The sequence below is a fragment of the Corapipo altera genome, unplaced genomic scaffold (assembly GCF_003945725.1).
Source record: "Corapipo altera isolate COAL_440 unplaced genomic scaffold, ASM394572v1 61183, whole genome shotgun sequence".
In the NCBI taxonomy this organism is placed as follows: domain Eukaryota; kingdom Metazoa; phylum Chordata; class Aves; order Passeriformes; family Pipridae; genus Corapipo; species Corapipo altera.
In genome coordinates this window covers 45,510-63,580 of record NW_020885106.1, presented here as the reverse complement: position 1 = coordinate 63,580, position 18,071 = coordinate 45,510, and the positions used below count along the sequence as shown (strand labels likewise).

General features: G+C 37.1%; 1 protein-coding gene across 1 annotated transcript in view; it reads right to left on the bottom strand.

Moving 5' to 3' along the window:
- Nucleotides 1–18,071, bottom strand: part of DNAH3 (dynein axonemal heavy chain 3) — a 55,348-nt gene that overhangs the window by 24,326 nt on the left and 12,951 nt on the right. Inside the window, exons 13-36 of the mRNA XM_027669791.1 lie at nt 17,615–17,751; nt 17,355–17,460; nt 16,612–16,790; nt 15,729–15,913; nt 14,278–14,401; nt 13,570–13,723; nt 11,679–11,823; nt 11,185–11,396; nt 10,872–10,963; nt 10,347–10,461; nt 9,669–9,785; nt 9,307–9,486; nt 8,523–8,659; nt 7,643–7,844; nt 6,695–6,787; nt 6,284–6,394; nt 5,518–5,632; nt 4,937–5,135; nt 3,816–3,924; nt 3,389–3,502; nt 2,087–2,263; nt 1,729–1,820; nt 1,103–1,322; nt 156–290 (exon numbers count right to left, since the gene is read on the bottom strand). Coding sequence (XP_027525592.1) covers nt 156–290; nt 1,103–1,322; nt 1,729–1,820; nt 2,087–2,263; nt 3,389–3,502; nt 3,816–3,924; nt 4,937–5,135; nt 5,518–5,632; nt 6,284–6,394; nt 6,695–6,787; nt 7,643–7,844; nt 8,523–8,659; nt 9,307–9,486; nt 9,669–9,785; nt 10,347–10,461; nt 10,872–10,963; nt 11,185–11,396; nt 11,679–11,823; nt 13,570–13,723; nt 14,278–14,401; nt 15,729–15,913; nt 16,612–16,790; nt 17,355–17,460; nt 17,615–17,751 — 3,450 coding nt within the window. The remainder of the gene's footprint in view (nt 1–155; nt 291–1,102; nt 1,323–1,728; nt 1,821–2,086; nt 2,264–3,388; nt 3,503–3,815; nt 3,925–4,936; nt 5,136–5,517; nt 5,633–6,283; nt 6,395–6,694; nt 6,788–7,642; nt 7,845–8,522; nt 8,660–9,306; nt 9,487–9,668; nt 9,786–10,346; nt 10,462–10,871; nt 10,964–11,184; nt 11,397–11,678; nt 11,824–13,569; nt 13,724–14,277; nt 14,402–15,728; nt 15,914–16,611; nt 16,791–17,354; nt 17,461–17,614; nt 17,752–18,071) is intronic.

The following is an 18,071-nucleotide window of genomic DNA, read 5'->3' as shown; positions in this document are numbered from 1 at the left end:
TTATTCCGTGATTTTCACTCAGTAAAAATACCCCATTTATAATATTCCATTAACTGATACTGGAAACTATTAGCTATTCATTCATGACATAGACAGGGAATGAAGAGTGTTTCTGCTCTCATGCTTTTCTTCCCTAGAAGTATGAGAAAATAAACCTGAATAATTTTTCCAATAAACCATGGAACTGGTTGAAGATTCATCTTCTCAATATTTTTAGTTAGTGCCTTGATAAATAGGTCATAGTCTGGTGTAGGAAGAACCACTCCAGGAAACAGGTCAGATATGATACCCTGTTAAGGAAACACAAAATAGAACACAACTCAAACACAGGTTACAAAAAGGGAAAATTCCCAAAGCATAAAAATCTACAAGTAAAACAACAGTCATACAGAAAACAGGAGCTTGAAAGCAAATGTCCTCAGCTGGACAAAACTAACTTCCAGGCAAACTGTAGCCCATGAAGTTTTCTGTATGCATGAAACAGAAACCAGTGCCTGCATTTTTCATAAACACACTGATATTGTAAAAAGAAGTTTGTCCCCAAAAGTATTTCAGGATAAGGCTGTGAAAGTTGTTGAAAGAATTTCAGTGATTAAGTAGAAGGGTATATGTTGCAAAATATCAGAGCAGTGACTGTGTGTGCTTGTACCCTAGCTCTTAGTCTTTAATACTGATTGTTTTGTAGCTTAACATAGTCTTTATTTTCTATTAAAGCAGCATGCAAACAGGAACTTCATAATTTTTATTCTGACTTCAAATTTCTAATTGAGCTTAATTCAATTGTTGACATCTCTTTTGCAACACAAAGTCAGAATACAAACTTCAAGGAATGATTTCTACAAATGAAACAGCACAAGGTGACTTTTAGCAAGATATCTTCTAAAACATTCTATAGAATAATTTAAAAGGCACCACTGAAAGTTTGCTTCTCAGAATAATCCTAACAGAACCAAAGAGTTCATCCAGATCAGTGGACTGAAAACTGACACTAATATGGCATCATCTAGATGAAAATGTTCCAAATGAAGATAATGATCTGTTTCTCTAGGTTATTTAATAGATCTCATTAAAAAACCTCAAACACACTGGTCTGATAGGTTACCTGAAACAACGGCACGTCCTGTGACAAGAACTTGGCCAAATTAACATCCATCAAAGCCCGAAGTAACAATACACTTTCATTTTCAGTTGGGTACTTCAGCTTTAGGTTTCCTGCTGCTGTCAGGACAGATTTGACTGCACGCATCCCATAGTCATAGTGGTGCTGGGATGACAGCTGCTCTGAGCACAGACGGTAGGTGGCAACAATTTTTTGGGCAAGACTGTGGATATTAAAACACAACATGTAAAATGAAAATATCTCACCATGCAAGGAAAATCCTTAACATACACAAAGTAACTGCAGTGATTATAAGACATATGAGCTGACAAGATGGCCCAAAACACCTGGGAAGCAAGACTATGCCAAGGTAGAAAATGTATGTGCCATTTAGGAATTCTGTTTGATATTATGTTTCATTTTCCAAAAGATCCCGTGTAGAAGTGCATATCTGTCAACATGAGGTGGTGAATGGGAATTGATGATAAAGCAGGAGACTGAAAAGTACTTTCTGGAGATACAGAACACGGACAGCCTTCCAGAATGATATGCCCCAAACACACATATATGCTTATAGAGGAATGAGGTATATCAGACTCAACAGAGATGGAAAATTCAGCATGTCTTACCTCTTAGAGTCCAGAAATCCCATTGAATAAAGGGAAATTTCCCCAATCAAAGCATAATCTGGAACCATCATGGCAACTGTTCGGAACAGTGCCTGTAAGGAAAAAAGTAAGATACCACCTTTTGACTATGAAATATGGCAATAAATTGTGTCAGTTTTGTAAGAATACTCCAGACCACAGGGTGTCATGCTCAGCAGAAGAAGCAAGCAAGGGCATGTTCAGAGTGATGGTGCTCTTCTTCCCAAGTAACCATTACACACATCAGCGTATTATTCTATTGCTGACTTTTCTTATTACAACAGACTAGAAGTTGCAAATTCTCTTTAATTTCTACAAGAAATCAGGATTTCATATTTACCTTCAGATTATCAGGCAACTCTGCCCGTCCAGCATATCCAGGATTCATCGTGATAAACACAGCACACGTAGGATTAAGAGAGAGCTCTGTCCCTTCAAAGATGAATTTTTTGAGTTTGCGAATAATAGCTTGCTGGATGCTAAGGATTTGTTGGGCAACTACAGATAATACTTCAACCTAATACAGACAGAACAGTTTGGAAAACATAAGACACTTGGAGACAATATAAAATGGCTTTGTTTATATCTTTTGATGGCTATCTTTGCATTCCTCCAGGTGAAAATCACCCTGTGTCTGATAACCGAGCCTAAATATTAGCTGCCTATTGAAGCTGAAAGTTAGTGTCACCATTCTCTATTCAACCAACACAGACAGATCAACAGAGACTTCTAAAAGCCTCCACAGGGAAATGCCATGTGCCTGTGTAGACATCCAAGTTAGTTGGACAGGAACTCCCTCTGGAGGCCTCTAAAAGCACTTTCCCTTCAACTCAAATTACATAGTTTAGGCTCTTAAGAAAGACTGATTCATTCAGTGCCTCATATTGAGGGTAAGGAATGGGTAAGGCTGCCCAGTGTCAATCCTCAGTGTTTATCAGGGTAAGAGAATATAAAGTATCAGGGTAACAGAAAAGGAATGCTAACACTTGAATTCAGTAGAAAACAAGCTACAGCAGAAAAATGGAAACATTAAGGAGTTAAGAATGCTAATACAAAATAGAATTTAATGAAATTTCCACATTTACTAGCATGTACTTAAATTGAACACCATCAAAATAACAACAAAACTTATCCAAAGTCATTAGTGACCAAATTAAACAAACGCAAAAAGATCTGAGCAAGATCAAGGAGGGATTTAGATGTGTCTGTTTACACTGCTAGTTAACCAGGTCACTCAGCTAGTGCCACTCAGTTAGTCACCACAGGAAGCCCTCCACTGGGATTTGTCTGTCCTGTGCTGAACAAAGACAAATGCAACCCCACAGCTGTAGCTTGATTTCTCAAGAAGACAAGAACAGTTCTTTCCCAACAAATGAGTGTCACATACAAGAGAAAAAATGTACAGGAACAACTTTTTTCAGCTAAATTAACCCAGAATAAAAGACTGCTGCAACACAGCACAGGTAGGCATGTGCTCCTAGAGCAGGTAGCTGAGTGCCTATTTCTGTGTCACTGATTATCAAAACAAAGAGGCTTCACCACAAGTAGAAAGTTGGCAATAATGCTGTCATGCCTAAATCTAAAACTTCTTGTGTCTTAAATTAAAGCTTTCTCCTTTTATTTGTCTGAGTTAGAACATTACCTCAATTCTATTGAACTCATCAAAGCAGGCCCATGCACCAGCTTGTGCCAGTCCCTTGAAGAACTTGCCCATTGCCTTGTAATCAAGACCATCAGAGCAATTAAAGACAACACACTACAACAGAAACACACAGAGAACATTTCTCAGTATTAACATAAAGTCCACTACAAAATTCTTAGCATCTAAAACGGCAAGGGATTATTGTTGCTAATTTTGGATTACAAAACCAGGATGCCATATAGACACAGCCCTAAATGTTTGCTTCTTACCAACTATTTCTGTGAATACAGAATCACAGAATCATTAGGTTGGAAAAGACATTTAAGATCTTCAACCATAAATGAACAGCTACAAAACAAGCAGTACTTGTTAAAGAATGGCATTTCAAGAAATATCTACATAGCAAGAAAAAAGGGGGTTTAAGTACCTGCTTAGCTAGTGCTTTTGCTAGATCTTTTGTTGTTTCTGTTTTGCCAGTTCCAGCAGGCCCTTCTGGAGCACCACCAAGATTTAATTTCAAGGCACCCATTAATGTCCTACATTATCAAGAACACAGGCATTAGAAATAGTAAGCTTTAGATTGTTTCTGAACAGATTGATAAATATTTTCCTATACAGGTTCCCTTGAAAACAATTTACTTGTTTCTCTACTGACTTTGCAGCTTATCCTAAAAAAACAGTATTGTTCTCTTAAGTGATTCCCCATTGTGGATGCTTACATTTACCCACTTGGCCTAAAAGGAATGTCAAAGCTTTTATAACATCCAGCTTGTATATCCTCAATTACACAAGAAAATGCACAGTGCCATGAGCAAAATGCCAGAGTCTGCAAAAACACACATTTTCCTCAAGTGGCACTTGAACTGGAAAGAACTTCAGGCTGGCTTTATAAATTAAGCCAATCTTTAGAAATGGGTGAGAAAGCATAAAGGTTGTTTCAAAAACCTGGAAATGGTATTGCTCTCCAAGAGAACTTCTAAAATGAGATCCCTGTTAACGCTGCAGTGATCTGATTATTTTACAAAACACTCATTCAAAGGCTTTGACCTGTGTCTCTAGGGCTCACCAGAAGTGAAATACCAAATGCCCTTCAATATTTCAACCTTGAGAATGAAGTGTTTTCATTTCAACCTCTTGCAAGCCAGTGAGGAACAGGAAGCTAACTGCATTCAAACATAGGTGAAGGGCTCTGTAATTGCCTCATTTATCTTACAAGCAGGCACACCCAACCTGTGTGTCCTAACTCAGATAAATTAACTGACCAGTGCTACTGTGGAATTGCTTATAATTCCAGTACCATGAGCTGCCACCTCTTTTCAGAAGCACCTTCCTGGATACAAAAGAAACAATTACACTACTGGTGTAGAAACCTACACATAGTAAGTATTTTACCATATTTGGGCAAAAAAGATATATAAGATTTGCCTCCAAAATCTGCAGGAAAATCTTAGCTGCTGAGGTTCCTGCTATTATTAACTATAACAAATGAAAGTAAATACAGATCAATCCAAAAAATGAAAACATTATTCACAGACAATATGGCTTTACCTATAACATCGGTCTGTTAGTGGGGTTATAACCAGACGCTGGGAATTGCCCAGATACTCGTAACCATATTTCATTTCTGTTGTAATCATTCGCACTACTACATCGTTCCCTTCCCAGTAGTATCTCAGCTGAGAAATCCACTGGAAGTCATTCAGATCTTTGACTTTGTCTTCAACCAATTTTGCAACGACATCACGAGCTGCACAGTAAGAAACAGATTAATTGAAAAATGTAAATACTTCTACTGGGTTAGTTTACTTAAAACAACATATAAGTATAATATTTACTCATACTTATCAACATCTAGAGTAGTAGGCTGACTTTCATGTTAGAAAGGAATTTGCACCTGTTTTGCATAGATAATCAGCTTAACTTGATCTAGATTCCAGTGCCTAAGTAGATGGGAGATCTTTGTGCAGTAGTGGGCAATCCCCATTTGCTCAGAGACACTGAGCAACAATTCTGTAAAGGTTGTTTTAAGTTAGAGAAAGCATTTTAGCTGCTTCTCTTACATAGTTCACCCAACTACCAATAGGAGCACTGCCCCAGATGGAACAGAAGTACCAGCAACTGCACGTTACCGTGCACATCGATGACAATAAGAGCTCCAAGTGTCAGCCGGGCTCCACTGGACAGCTTCCCTCTCACTAACTCAACAATCTCCCTAATTTGTAGATTGCTCTTCTCCAGGAAATCCTGCCACAGAAACAGAACACAGGCATTAATGTCATGTGTAGGTAGCAGGTCCTATGCTCCCCTGGATGCAGTCATTGGAGACAGCCTGTTCCAAGGAAACATAATAATGGAAGTCTGGGCTCTACACAAACATCTAAAATTCTCCTTTGTATACCAGCCTTTTATTATTTTGTGAACACTTCAAAAATCTTTATGGTCTGAAAGTCGTATAACCAGAAGTCTTATCTTTCTTCCTAACGGAAATAACAAAATTCTGTGATGGGAGAAGAACAGATTCTCCCCCTTACAAGACAGAAATGGGAGAATTGGACCAAGTCCATTAGCAACTTGGTTTGGTTGGCCCTACTTTAAGCAGGGGTTGGACTACATGTCCAGAGGTCACCAAACTTTTTGTTTGGTACTTTCATTTACACCTGTATCACTCGTAAATAAAGTAATAAAATTTGCTGTCGTAGGATTTCTCCTGATACACACCAGAGTAAATGGGAACAAACCCTTGCCAAGACACAATAAAAAAGGAAATAGAAAATGAAGCACGCTGCATGAATAAATTGCAATATGTTGACTGAGGATCTTCTCTGCTCGAAGGAGCTTTTTACTAATCAATCAGAGTTCAGTACTTAGAAACAGAAAGTTAGAAGAAAATCTTACTGGTAAAGTTCCTTTGCTTATGGCCTCAGAGACTTCTTCTGTCCAGTAAATGGATGAAACACAAATAACCGCCTGCCCAGGCCACTGAAGTACCCACGTTTTACGAGGAACCTTAAACAAAAAGATTCATTCCAGAAGTCATATAAACACATTAGATTATGGCACTGATAACAATTACTTTCCCCAAATGTCTTTTGTCTCATGCTGTAAGTAAACGAGAATTAGCACAGAAGGCCTTAATACTTTTTCTTCAAGAACTTTAGAGTTAGAACTTCAGATTGGTACTACTGAACAAGAAGAGTAGGATTCCACTTAGCTTCAAACATCTTTCCCTGGTTAAGAATTTCAGCAACCTATTCATGTACATTTGCTTGTGAAATCTAATTTGTACTATAGTTCAGAAATAGTTACCTCACTATATCCTTTTATGCCATCATGAAGAACTTGTCTTACACTGGCCAGCATCATTTCCTCTACTTGAAAAAGCCATTTTTCTACCATGCCCTTCAAGATAAAAATATTAAAGTGTCAGAACACATTTTCTGATTATATTCCTCTTAAAGGACAAATTATTTGAAATGCATTTGAAAGGCTTAAATATGCTTCCTTCTGATCTGGGTGTCATTTATAAAGGAAATAAAGGTTAAAATTACCAAATTCTGACAGGCAATACTGCAGTTTACAATGTCTGAAGGCAGGTATATTAACCTAACTCTAAAGACAATCCAGCTAAAGAAGTAGCTGGACATGTTTCATATAAGCAAAACAAAAAACCACACATCACAGATTGCATGGTCAGCTGAGCTTGGGCATTTTAACCCAGGGCATGTTTTACCCCCCCTTTCAGCTCCTTCTGGTTACCATACAGCAATTCAGCAGTTCACCTTCATGTTGAGAACAGTAGAAGATACAAAGAGCTGAGATACTTTTCAAAATGTATAATGTTACTTTTTCTACTCAGATCCCTTTTGAATTAATGCCCTGTTTCTTCACTGCCAACCATTCATCATTTCCCTCATTTCTATTTCAGCCATGCTATGAAATGTTACATATGTACATAGAGAGCTTGAGTTTTTATATATGGGTATGCCTGTGTGTGTATCTCTTATCTATCTACATCTTAAAAGCAGTAGGTGCATAAAGCTGCAGAGAAGTGCCTAGAGCAATTTACTGCAAAATTGCTGTCTTACTCCTTCTTGTAGGAAAACCTTTTTATTCTAGAACACCAGTCTGCACTCTCACTTCCTAAACACCTTTCATGATGTGACCCTAAATGGTTTAAACCTAATTCCCTCAAAAATGTGCACTTTACAGAAAGTATTAATTTAATTTCATATAGTAAAATTCAAAAAAAATTACATTTGCTTTCACTGGATAGATTTTATCTATGAAAGGAACAACTTCTTTCTCTGAACTAATCATGCCTACAATCTCCAGCTCTTCTGTGAACTCCAGCTTAGCAATTCCTTCAAAACACTTCTTTAAATGTGGTTGCACTCGAAGGGGATCCTTTGTTTCAGACAGTATTTCAAGCAGCTCATCGTTAGACAGGAAGAAGAATCTGCCAGAAAAATACAATTTCCAATCATGAAAATTGTCATTAATAATGTATATGTGCAAGATACATGGAATTGGTTTTATTGTTGCTTAAGACACTGTATCAGAGAAGAAATGGTTATATTAAATTACTCTCCATAAGCGATTTTTAACATTATAAAACTCATGACATCTGTTTTTACAGAATTTCAATGTGACCACTCTTTTATGCAAAGGAAGAAATAAGAGTTCTCAAACTCACATGGGAAAGACCAGATAGCTCTATGCAGCCAATAAGCACTCTGCAAAAACACTGAGTCCTGCTCCTCATGATCATATACCACTTCTACATACCACACACCTCTAACTTAAGAGGGTAGGGCAGAGCCATAATTGCATATCAGCCATGGGAAGGCAGCAAGTTCCTTAAAAAATATCCTGTAAGAAATAATGCCTTTCTAATCACAAGTTTACACTGTGCTAGACAGATTTTGCCTCCCCATCCCAGCCACTCCTTGGCATTTCATAACTGGAGTTGAGAAAAATGAGTTATGTCTGGAGATAAGGATAGGTTTTCATTTTTTGCTGCATGTGACTTTTGTCTCACAGGTGTTTATAAAATGAGACTTTTCAGTTCAGTAGAAATGGTTTGCAAGAGCTTACGGCTTCTTTTTTCTAACTTAGGCCTGTTTAATTAATTTACCTCGGGAAAAATAATCTTTTCGACTCCAAGTAAGTATTCAGCCCCTTCTGAATGTCTTCTAAGAGAGTATTTGCTTCCTGAAGTCTGTCTAACATCTTGGGTTGTTCAGTTGCTACAAGTACCTTTGTGTCTTTCACCTTTGTAAAAACAAACACACAGCAGAAACTACTAAATATTGCAATAAGTTTGTACAATAAAATTATTATCGTCAACCACATACATTGCAGGAGGCTAAAAAGCTAAATATTCTTCTCTGTAGTGTGCTTTTATGTTACTAAATATGCATTCATTATTTGATAGTTTCAGTTTTCAGACTGTCAGTTTTGTCAACCTAAACTTTACAGACAGTAATGAAGGAAATACCAGGAATTAAAATCTTTGGCACTTGCTCCTGTGTCTTGAGCTTACTACATTGTTTTCCATTCACAGATAAGTTCTGTCAAACACAACCACAGTACATGACAATTATTCTCTGTTCTTTCTATTTAGGTTGCATTTTTTCTTCCTGGTAACACTGCTCTTCAGAAGGTCCTATTTCAGAACAGGCTTCATCATTCACAGTCTGAGCTGTTGGATAGGTCTCAACTTCTCTTTGATTATGCTGATTATTTCAACACCTTTATCACACAACCACACTCTCCCAGCAATTCTGACAAACATTTCAGCTCACACCAACATTAAGTATCTGCCTCTTACCCAACTTCTTATTTACAGGGAATTGAACAGGATGCCAAATTGCACTTACTTAATAAAAATACACAGTTTATGAAATGTAAGCACTTACCACTTCTGCCATGATGTTTTTCCAGTATGAATCCACAATCTTAAATTTTCTGCCCTCTTCAGGCATTTGAGCTACAATGTCTTCTGAGCTAAAAATCGGTTCCAAATACAACCACGTTGCCTGACATTTTAGCCAGCTATCTAGAATATCTTGCATTAAACACAGCTTATCTTTCCAAGCCTACAATGAAAACATTTAATAGTTAAGCAAAATTACCTCAAGAATAAATCAAGAAATATGAATGTGTGTTCTTAGGAACAGTTAAAAACTCTATAACGTCTTACCATGCCAAAATAGCTTAAAGCACTTAAGGAAAGCATATTCTGAGACATGTAAGCTCAATCAAACTGGCTTTTCCTTACCAAGCATTGAGCTTCTATTGGTTTGATGAAGGGAGAGCCACATACTGTCTGAGTCTTAACGATGTGATCATCCAGCAAAAGCTGGATTTCATCCACTGACGCCAGGATGTTGATGTCCTGTAAATACATCACATTTTGTTAAGGCAAAAGGCAATCACTTTATTTCACCACTCTTCAACCTCCCACTCATTCATCTTCCTGTCTGAGTTTTCCATCTCTATGATGGTTGAAGCAGCAAGGAATTGAGAAAGCCTGCAAACGTGGGAAGGTATCAAACGGTATCTCCTCTGTACATCTCTGTTTCAAAGGTCCAGAGATAGATTATTTTGTGAATAGGAAGCCAGTGCCTTCTGACTCCATCTTTTGCACTGGGATTCTTGTACGTTCTGGCCAAGTTAAAACTTCACTACTAACCAGCTTCCCATACAACACTGGAAAAGTTCTCGAGTTTACAGATTTGTTAGGATGAGCATGTGAGATCATACATTGTCCAGATACTAAGGCACAAATAAAAGGATATTTATAGTAAGGGAGAAATTTGCCCAGCTCTGAGGTATGATACAACCTTCCATCATGCCACAATGAATCAGCAGTAACTTCCCTCTAATATTTCTCAGTTGCTATTCAGAATCAAAGTAACTCTTTTCAGCTATGTATTCTGATTTGGTGTTTACTTACAGTATCCCTGTACTGCACCAAAACTAAATGCACATTGACCCACTCTGATTGCATCTTCTCTATTGACTTCTCTAAGGAATACTCCTTACTTGCAGCTGCTCCAACAGGTTCCAGTCTAAATTGAAATGAAACATATCTTTGAAAGTTTTTGTAACATAGCTGAAGAGCAAAAAAAAAAGCAGCTGTAGGTAGAGTTGTATATCAGAATACCTTTAATAATAATTTGTTAATAATATAGAATTTTACTTCAAGAAATATTTTTGAACTTTCAGGTTCCCCAAGTCAGAGATATCAATATTAACTGCAAGACAAGTACAGACTGGAAATTCTAAATGTGCAAATTAAGTGGTTTAGGAATACAACTCTGGATTTTAATGCCTCTGTGCTACAAGTTCATAGCTTGATAAAATACAGCTGATTTTACAGCACATTCTAACAGTACATAAAACCCCAAAAGAACTAATATTTGGTATCTGACCTATGAAACACCATGTCTTAAAAATGAGACTAGAGTAAGCTTCTTACTGTTCAATATATTTTGAGAGTCCAAAGTCCAGTATGTTTCTAAGAGTAGTCTTTTCATCAGGTTTGATCTCACACCCTACAATTTTGCTAATCTGAAAATAAAGTAAGAAATAAAACAATTAACAAAATGCATTTTCGTAAAAGACTTCTGAAGCAGCAATCCATAAATGCTAAAGAAGTATTAGTGCAGCCCCCTAATTTGCTTTTCACCATAAGTTATTAACTCAAAGAAGCTCCTGCCTGTAGAATTATAAATTTCAAAACTGGACCTATTCTGTGACAGGATAAAAGATTTTGGAAGAGTTTGAAGTACCTGCTCCCAGTGTCTCTGCTTCATTCCACGATTGCAGGCAATTACCAGGATAGGAATATGCTGTTTAAATTTATCAAGTTTATATTTCATAGATTCTGCCAAACGTCTGGGCCCGGGCAGGTCTGGGAAGCTCTTACAGAGCTTGTACATAATCCTCCACATATTTCCAATTTCTTCAGTAATTTCATCAGCACTAAACTGCTGTAGAGTTCCTGAACACAACAGTATAAAAAAAGCACATCAGGCACATCAGCACAAGGGCATTTCTAGGGTGGTTTAATTACAGATATTTATAGTCATTGTCCTTTAACTGCAAATCAATTGTGTTACAAAAAAATGATCTTCATACAAAATCCAAGTCAGTAACTCTGTTTCACACTGCTTAAGAGCATTTATTTCTTCAAAATTACCTTCTCACGACTAATCAACCCTTCCAGCTTCTACTTAACTCACTGAAAATAACATGTTTCATCAAAAGAACACCAAAGCCTCACCATTCATCCACTCCTCAGATTTGGTATGGAAATTATATGCTGTTACCCAAAGTTGCTCAAAGGGTTCTTTCCTTGCAATTATATTTTGCAATAGAGGAAATTGACTCTTCTCTCGCCCAAGTAAATCTTCTTCTCTAGTAATATCCTTTAAGGGGGAAAAAAAGTGTATTATTTCCATCAAAAATCCCTACTGTGGTTTAAACTTTTAAACAGGTAATAGAATTATTTTACACGTCTTTAAGCCAGACAGATCTCTAGATATAGGCCTGTGGATTTTAGGGACATAAGGTAACTGTTCTTGAAAATTCCCCTAGTTATTTCATGGAATTACAGAGGTCTTTTCCAGCCTAAACAATTCTAAGATCATCAAGTCCAACTGTTAATCTGGCATTTGTTGGTATCTTTTACTGCTCAAATAATTTAAAAAATCTATACCCACTTCAGAATAAGATAATGTACCTTGGCATTCAGTGAAACCAAGGCTCAGAAGTTTCCAATCCACTTTGAAATCTGGATGTAAGCTCTTCAGTCAAAGAGGTTTACAGGAATTTCGTTTAACTTGAGATTGTTATTTTTTTTTCTTTTACAGAAACATCTGGGAGCTCCAACCAAAACATGTATTAATTTCTGTGCTTATTCATGATAAGATATTGGTTTTGTCCAAAAGATTTTATAGTATAAACCAATGTGCAAAGAATTAGATTTAAAAAAAAGAGTATTGCCTCCTTCATTTTACAGGTGGGAGGTGAAGCACAGAGAAATGCTGCCTGAAATGCAGACACTGAATTCAGATTGAGTCCCCAGTCTGTGCTGTTATAATGCCAATGGATCTTACATAAAACTTGTAGTAATTCAATGAGAGATATAGGCAGAAAAATATAAAGATCCACATTCCAAGATAATATTTAAATTCATGTATTCAGTAAGCTAATTGTGATTTGAATTGTGTGGATATACCTCTCACTGTGATCATGTATTAAGAAACTTACACTTAATTACTTGTTCTGATCTACCTATAACAGGATATCAGTGCTGTTAACTAATTAAATATACTAGATGCCTTTAAATCAGATTAATAGTATTGATATGTGGGACTAGCATTTTATCTAAATTCCAAGCTCATTTAATTGGTTCCATTTTCTCTTTTGAGTGGGACTTAATTAAAATCTTGACCCTTAAGCTTCCACATATGCAGAAATCCCATTGTCTCTCTGTGATTTAGAAGATTAATTAAGCCTCACAATGCCTGTGAGATCTCTCAAAGACAACCCTCCTCATTTCCCAGTGGAGTCACAGCTAAGACAAACTGTTAAACCTAGAATGATACAGTACACTGGATGGAGAGCCCTGAGTAGAAGTTAGGAATCTTGGTCTTCAGTTTCCTTCTAGAAATTCCCTTTATGTGATATGATATATATTTAATGCCTATCAGCATTAAATGGCAATTATACAAACAGCTGAAAAACATTTGGGTTTAATTAGAAAACAAGCAGAGGGACTGAAAACACAGTTACAGTGCACAAATCACGGTTCAGGGAAAATGCCACCTCCCTAACGTTCTGCCTCTGCCAACTCTGCCAGAATTCTGTTTTCCATGGAGAGCATCTTGTTACTACTGACTGCTTGGAAACACTGAAGTTCAGTATTTAAATTTAAAAAACTCCCTAAAATTTTTTTCCCTAAAAATATGCTCTTCAACTCAGTAGTTGGGACAACTCAGCACACAGAGACAAGAAGATATTTGCCACTCCTTTGTGAATTTGGAAATTTTAAAGACGTCCTGACAATATATGGCCAGAACCTTGGAAGACAAAAAATCAGAGGCAGGAACCAAGATTTTGCTCATCCAGCACATTGCAACCCATTCCATACTTGACTAATAAGAACTAACCTCAAATTCTATTAATGCATTTTCTAGATTCTTATTTAACTCCTCAAAATGCCGAGCGCTGTTCTTCATGTCTTCTACGGTCATGACATCCCGCTTTTTGTAGCTGTCTAGTTCTTTATTATAACCTTGAAGAGTTTTCTCAAACTGAGAACACCTGAGGTAAAGATAGTTAAGGTCATATGATAGTTGCATTCCTTTTCAGGTTGCAATTATTTTATTAATTTTAACAGGCATTGTCAAATGAAACCTGAGTAAACACAGGTGCCAGTGAAAACCCATTGATCACTTGCATCAATACTATGCAGTTCACAGGATTAGAATTCTAGGCTCATTTTCAAACCTAACAGTTGATTTACTTTACTTACTTTTGCTGCCTTTACTACCTGGAGAAAATAAAGGAAGAGTGAAAAGAATTTAACAAAACTATCTGTAATGCTGTACTAATCAATATGACAACAAAAAATTATGAATGTTCTGGATCAATCCTCCATTCCTCCTTTCAGATCTATTTAAGCATAGGAATATTCTAATCTACTCTCATCAATAGTATTTTACTGAAATCTCCATAATACCGTAAACTAGGTTTCTTCCTTACTTTCTCAGCTCCCTTCTAAGTTTTCCCTCTTTAACATTATCTCCTTTCTACTGATAACGAGATTTTTCTTGTCTAAAAATACCCAGTGAAAAAAAAATTACTCAACACCATACCTTTCAATCAACAGCATCTCTACATGATCCCTCCTTTTAGTCGACAGCTCTTTACTCTCGTCAAATATTTTCTGAATCTGATCAGGCCAATGGAAAACTGCACTATTCAGATTTATGTCATCATCTAAAATAAAAAATGCATAAACATCTTTAAGAAAATGCCTTTTAACCAATGATCCAGGAGAATGGCTATTATATAACAGAATGCCTACTAGTAAGCAAAATAGCTAAAACTATGTTTAGGAATAAGCTAAGAAACTGGTGGCTAGACTATCTTCACTGCAAAGAAAACTGTTCCCTAAAACAAGTTAGATTAATAGCAAAACTGTAAAATCAAGTTAAGAATGTGAAATTCTCTAAATAAGACCTTAGCTAGGCAGAGACAATTAGTAAGAGCAGCTATTCTAGAATATCAATCCCATTCCACTACACACACAGATCACTCCTAACTATATATATATTATACCTACATTAGATGGATAAAGATTTAAACCATTTCTAGTCCACTATCTGTAAATGCTGAATTATTCACAAAAGCTAGAGCATAACAACTACGATGACCAGACATCTCCATCTTCCTTTTTGTCTGTTTGTTCAGTCCACTTAGCTCATTATAACTAATGCAGGACACATGCTTATAAACCCAGCTACAAAAAATATGTAATTGTGAAATACTGTAATTAAAAACACTCCAGTCCAAAACGTAACAGAATAATGTCCTGGCTTCCACAGACATCCTAATTTTTATCATAAAGTCAATGAACATGGCATATCCTAGTTACTTCTATCACTGTCTGATCCAAGAGTGTTTTCTGCTTAAGGACAAGGTATCATCCTGCCACTAATATGGGTATGCATTCATAGAACTGCTCTTCCTTTTTATGTTCAGCAAGTAACAGATAGCATCTGTGAATGGCACATTTTTCATCTGAATAACAGTGCAAACCAAAAGCAACTTCTACAGATGTTTCTTCTGTCTTAAAGTATATTTATTACCCAAAAGTAGCAAACCATCACAGCAAGCCAACAAAAGGCCTGCTCTGAGCTAATCCTCAACCACAGAGATGCAAGTTCTCACACTTCCCACATGCTGTCAATAGAGCCTTCAGGCACAAGGCTTCTTAGATGACTTTTCTCTGAAGAATTTCTACTTAATAACATAGAAGTGTGACATCATTTGGCCAGATTACATGACATTAATTTGATAATACCCAAAACACTCTCTAAAACACATTGAAAAGCCCTGTCTGTGCTGGGTGCTGTTTCTCTACCATTCCTTCCTTGCAGTACTGGTACATTTTGGCCTCTATTGAATTCTTTTTATTTCCTTTCTGTCTCTTTTGGAACTTTCCATTAGCATTCTACAAGATGTAACATTTGGGCATGCAGAGTCCATTATCTACACATAAAATTTTCATATGGAAATTTTATATTCTGTAGTTGAGACATACGAGAAAGATCAGCGTAGTCCATGAGGACTTGGAGTCTGCGTGTTGCTTTGACAAGGTCCTTTTTCAGTTTAACAACAGTAACTTCACTGGATTTCTTTAAGAATGCATCATATTCCACCAGCTGTTCAGTGTTCTGAGGCACCTCGTTCATTTTCTTTGCAATGAAGTTAAAATCATCACAAATTCTACAACAAAAAGAAAACAGACAGATCACTGGGACTGTAAATGAAAAGAGATGTGAGATCTTGTAAATTCATTTTGTCTTTGAAACAAAAATATTAAATTTCTTCATAAATTAAACTCTCTTTTCCCATGAGTTCTAGCCAAAGCTCCCTGTTCAGCCAGGCTGGCCTTCTCCATCGGTTCATCTTCTGGCACACGAGGATGGGCTGCTCCTGTAAGATTTTCTTCTTAAAGCATGTCCCTCCCTCCTGGACTCCTCTCCCCTTCAGGACTGATTCCTGTGGGACTCTATCAACCAGTGTCCTGAACAGGCCAAAGTCTGCCCTCCAGAATTCCAAGGCAGCAGTTCTGCTGACCCCATTCCTTAGTTCTCCAAGACCCAAAACCTGTATCGCTGTGCCCAAGACAGCCTCCAACCACCCCATCACCCACAATGTCCTTCTCTGTTTGCAAACAGCAGCATCACCCCTGGCTGGCTCCCTCACCAGCTGAGCCAGGAAGTTACCTTCCATACATCCTAAGTTAGACATTTATTTTCAACTATTTCTGTTCCTGTTAATTTTAAATACTCACTTCGGTATCTTTGCACCTGTCTGGTCAGCACTAAGAAACCTAGCAAATGAATAAAGTTATCCCATCCACAGACAGAGAGCACCAGTCCAGGCAGACAGCAAGAACCATCCACGCAAACAACTGGTACCTTTGATTTAACTCTCTGTTTTCTATCACTTGAAATTCAATCAATTTGTCTTTCAGATTCTGAGTCCGATTGCAGAGTTCCTCATGCAGGTGTAGAGCATCCAGACAGAACATGGCCAGAGGAATAGTGACATGCATAGAAGCAATCTCTCTTTTCAGTTTTGTTAAGCTGTCAATCTTCTACAAACAGAAAATAATACATCTGTTATTTTTCCTAAAAGTTTATGGGCAAAAAATGCTAAAAAACTAAGAGTTTCCATCCAACAAATGGACAGTATATTCCAAACAGAAGAAGGAAAACTAATTTTTATCTTTCCAGAGCTTTGCTCCTACCCCCAGACTCCAGGGCTGAAAGCTTTGCAGTGTAATATGCCATACTAGGGAAGACCACAAGATGCCTAAAGTATTTAGCCATATGCTAACTCAGGAATGCAGAGAGAAGAGTGGACAGGGCTGACTGAGGACAAGTCTTGTCAAAAGACAAGTAAGCTGCAGATTGACCAAATACTCTGGGCAGCCTTCCACTGGACTTCTCCTAAGGAAAAACAACAAAACTCACAGAAGATGGTCACAAAGAAACCTCCTCCTCCATCTGCACGGCAGCCCTACAGTAAGGGGCTATGTAAATTGTGTATTCCCAAGGGTGAAACAAGGGGTTTGTTCTTTAGGCACTTGACTTTAGGAAGTCAAGTGTGATGTGTGAGCTGCTGTATGAACATGTTGCAGCTGTTGATAAAACATTACCTCAGTTAATGCTTCTAAAGAAGGACCTTTTTTCCAGAAATCTGTGACATCTTGCAGTGCCTCATTGTTCAAAAGATTGCTGTATTTCCTGTACACATTTAAATACCTTAAACACAGAAGATCACAAAAATGACCATAAGATTCCAATATGAAGCTTCTCTATAAAAAGAAACAAATACACTCAAACTGTTTTTGTCAAATGGACAGTGTTATAAAACTGAGGGTTTGGAAGGTCAGTGGAGTTATCAGCCAAAACTTACTTCTGTGGACCAAGTATGTTGCTTTCAAAGATCTTTTCAAGTTTGTTGATATACTCTGAAAACAATGATTCCTCTGGTTTGACTGTACTGAGAGTGAGATTATCTCTCTGTAGTTTTGGAAACAGAAGTCTTTCTACCTAAAGGGAATCATTGTAAATACTGTAATAACACACAGAATAGTGGAAATAAGGTATTCTATTACCCATTCGCCCACCACTTCAAAAAAAGTTATTATTTGGTAAAAACACTGCAATGTGAAAAGGCTCTGATCCATAATTAACACCTAGTTACACACCTAGTTTGCTTGTGAAAACTATATGAAAATCAAACCAGTGCTTTAATATAACTTGAATCTGAAAAATATCTTCTATAATCACAGAAGTTCACACAGTTTGTGATACACTACCCTCATCTTTTATCTTCTATTTGTCAGTTTTTTGCTTCAACCTTACATTAT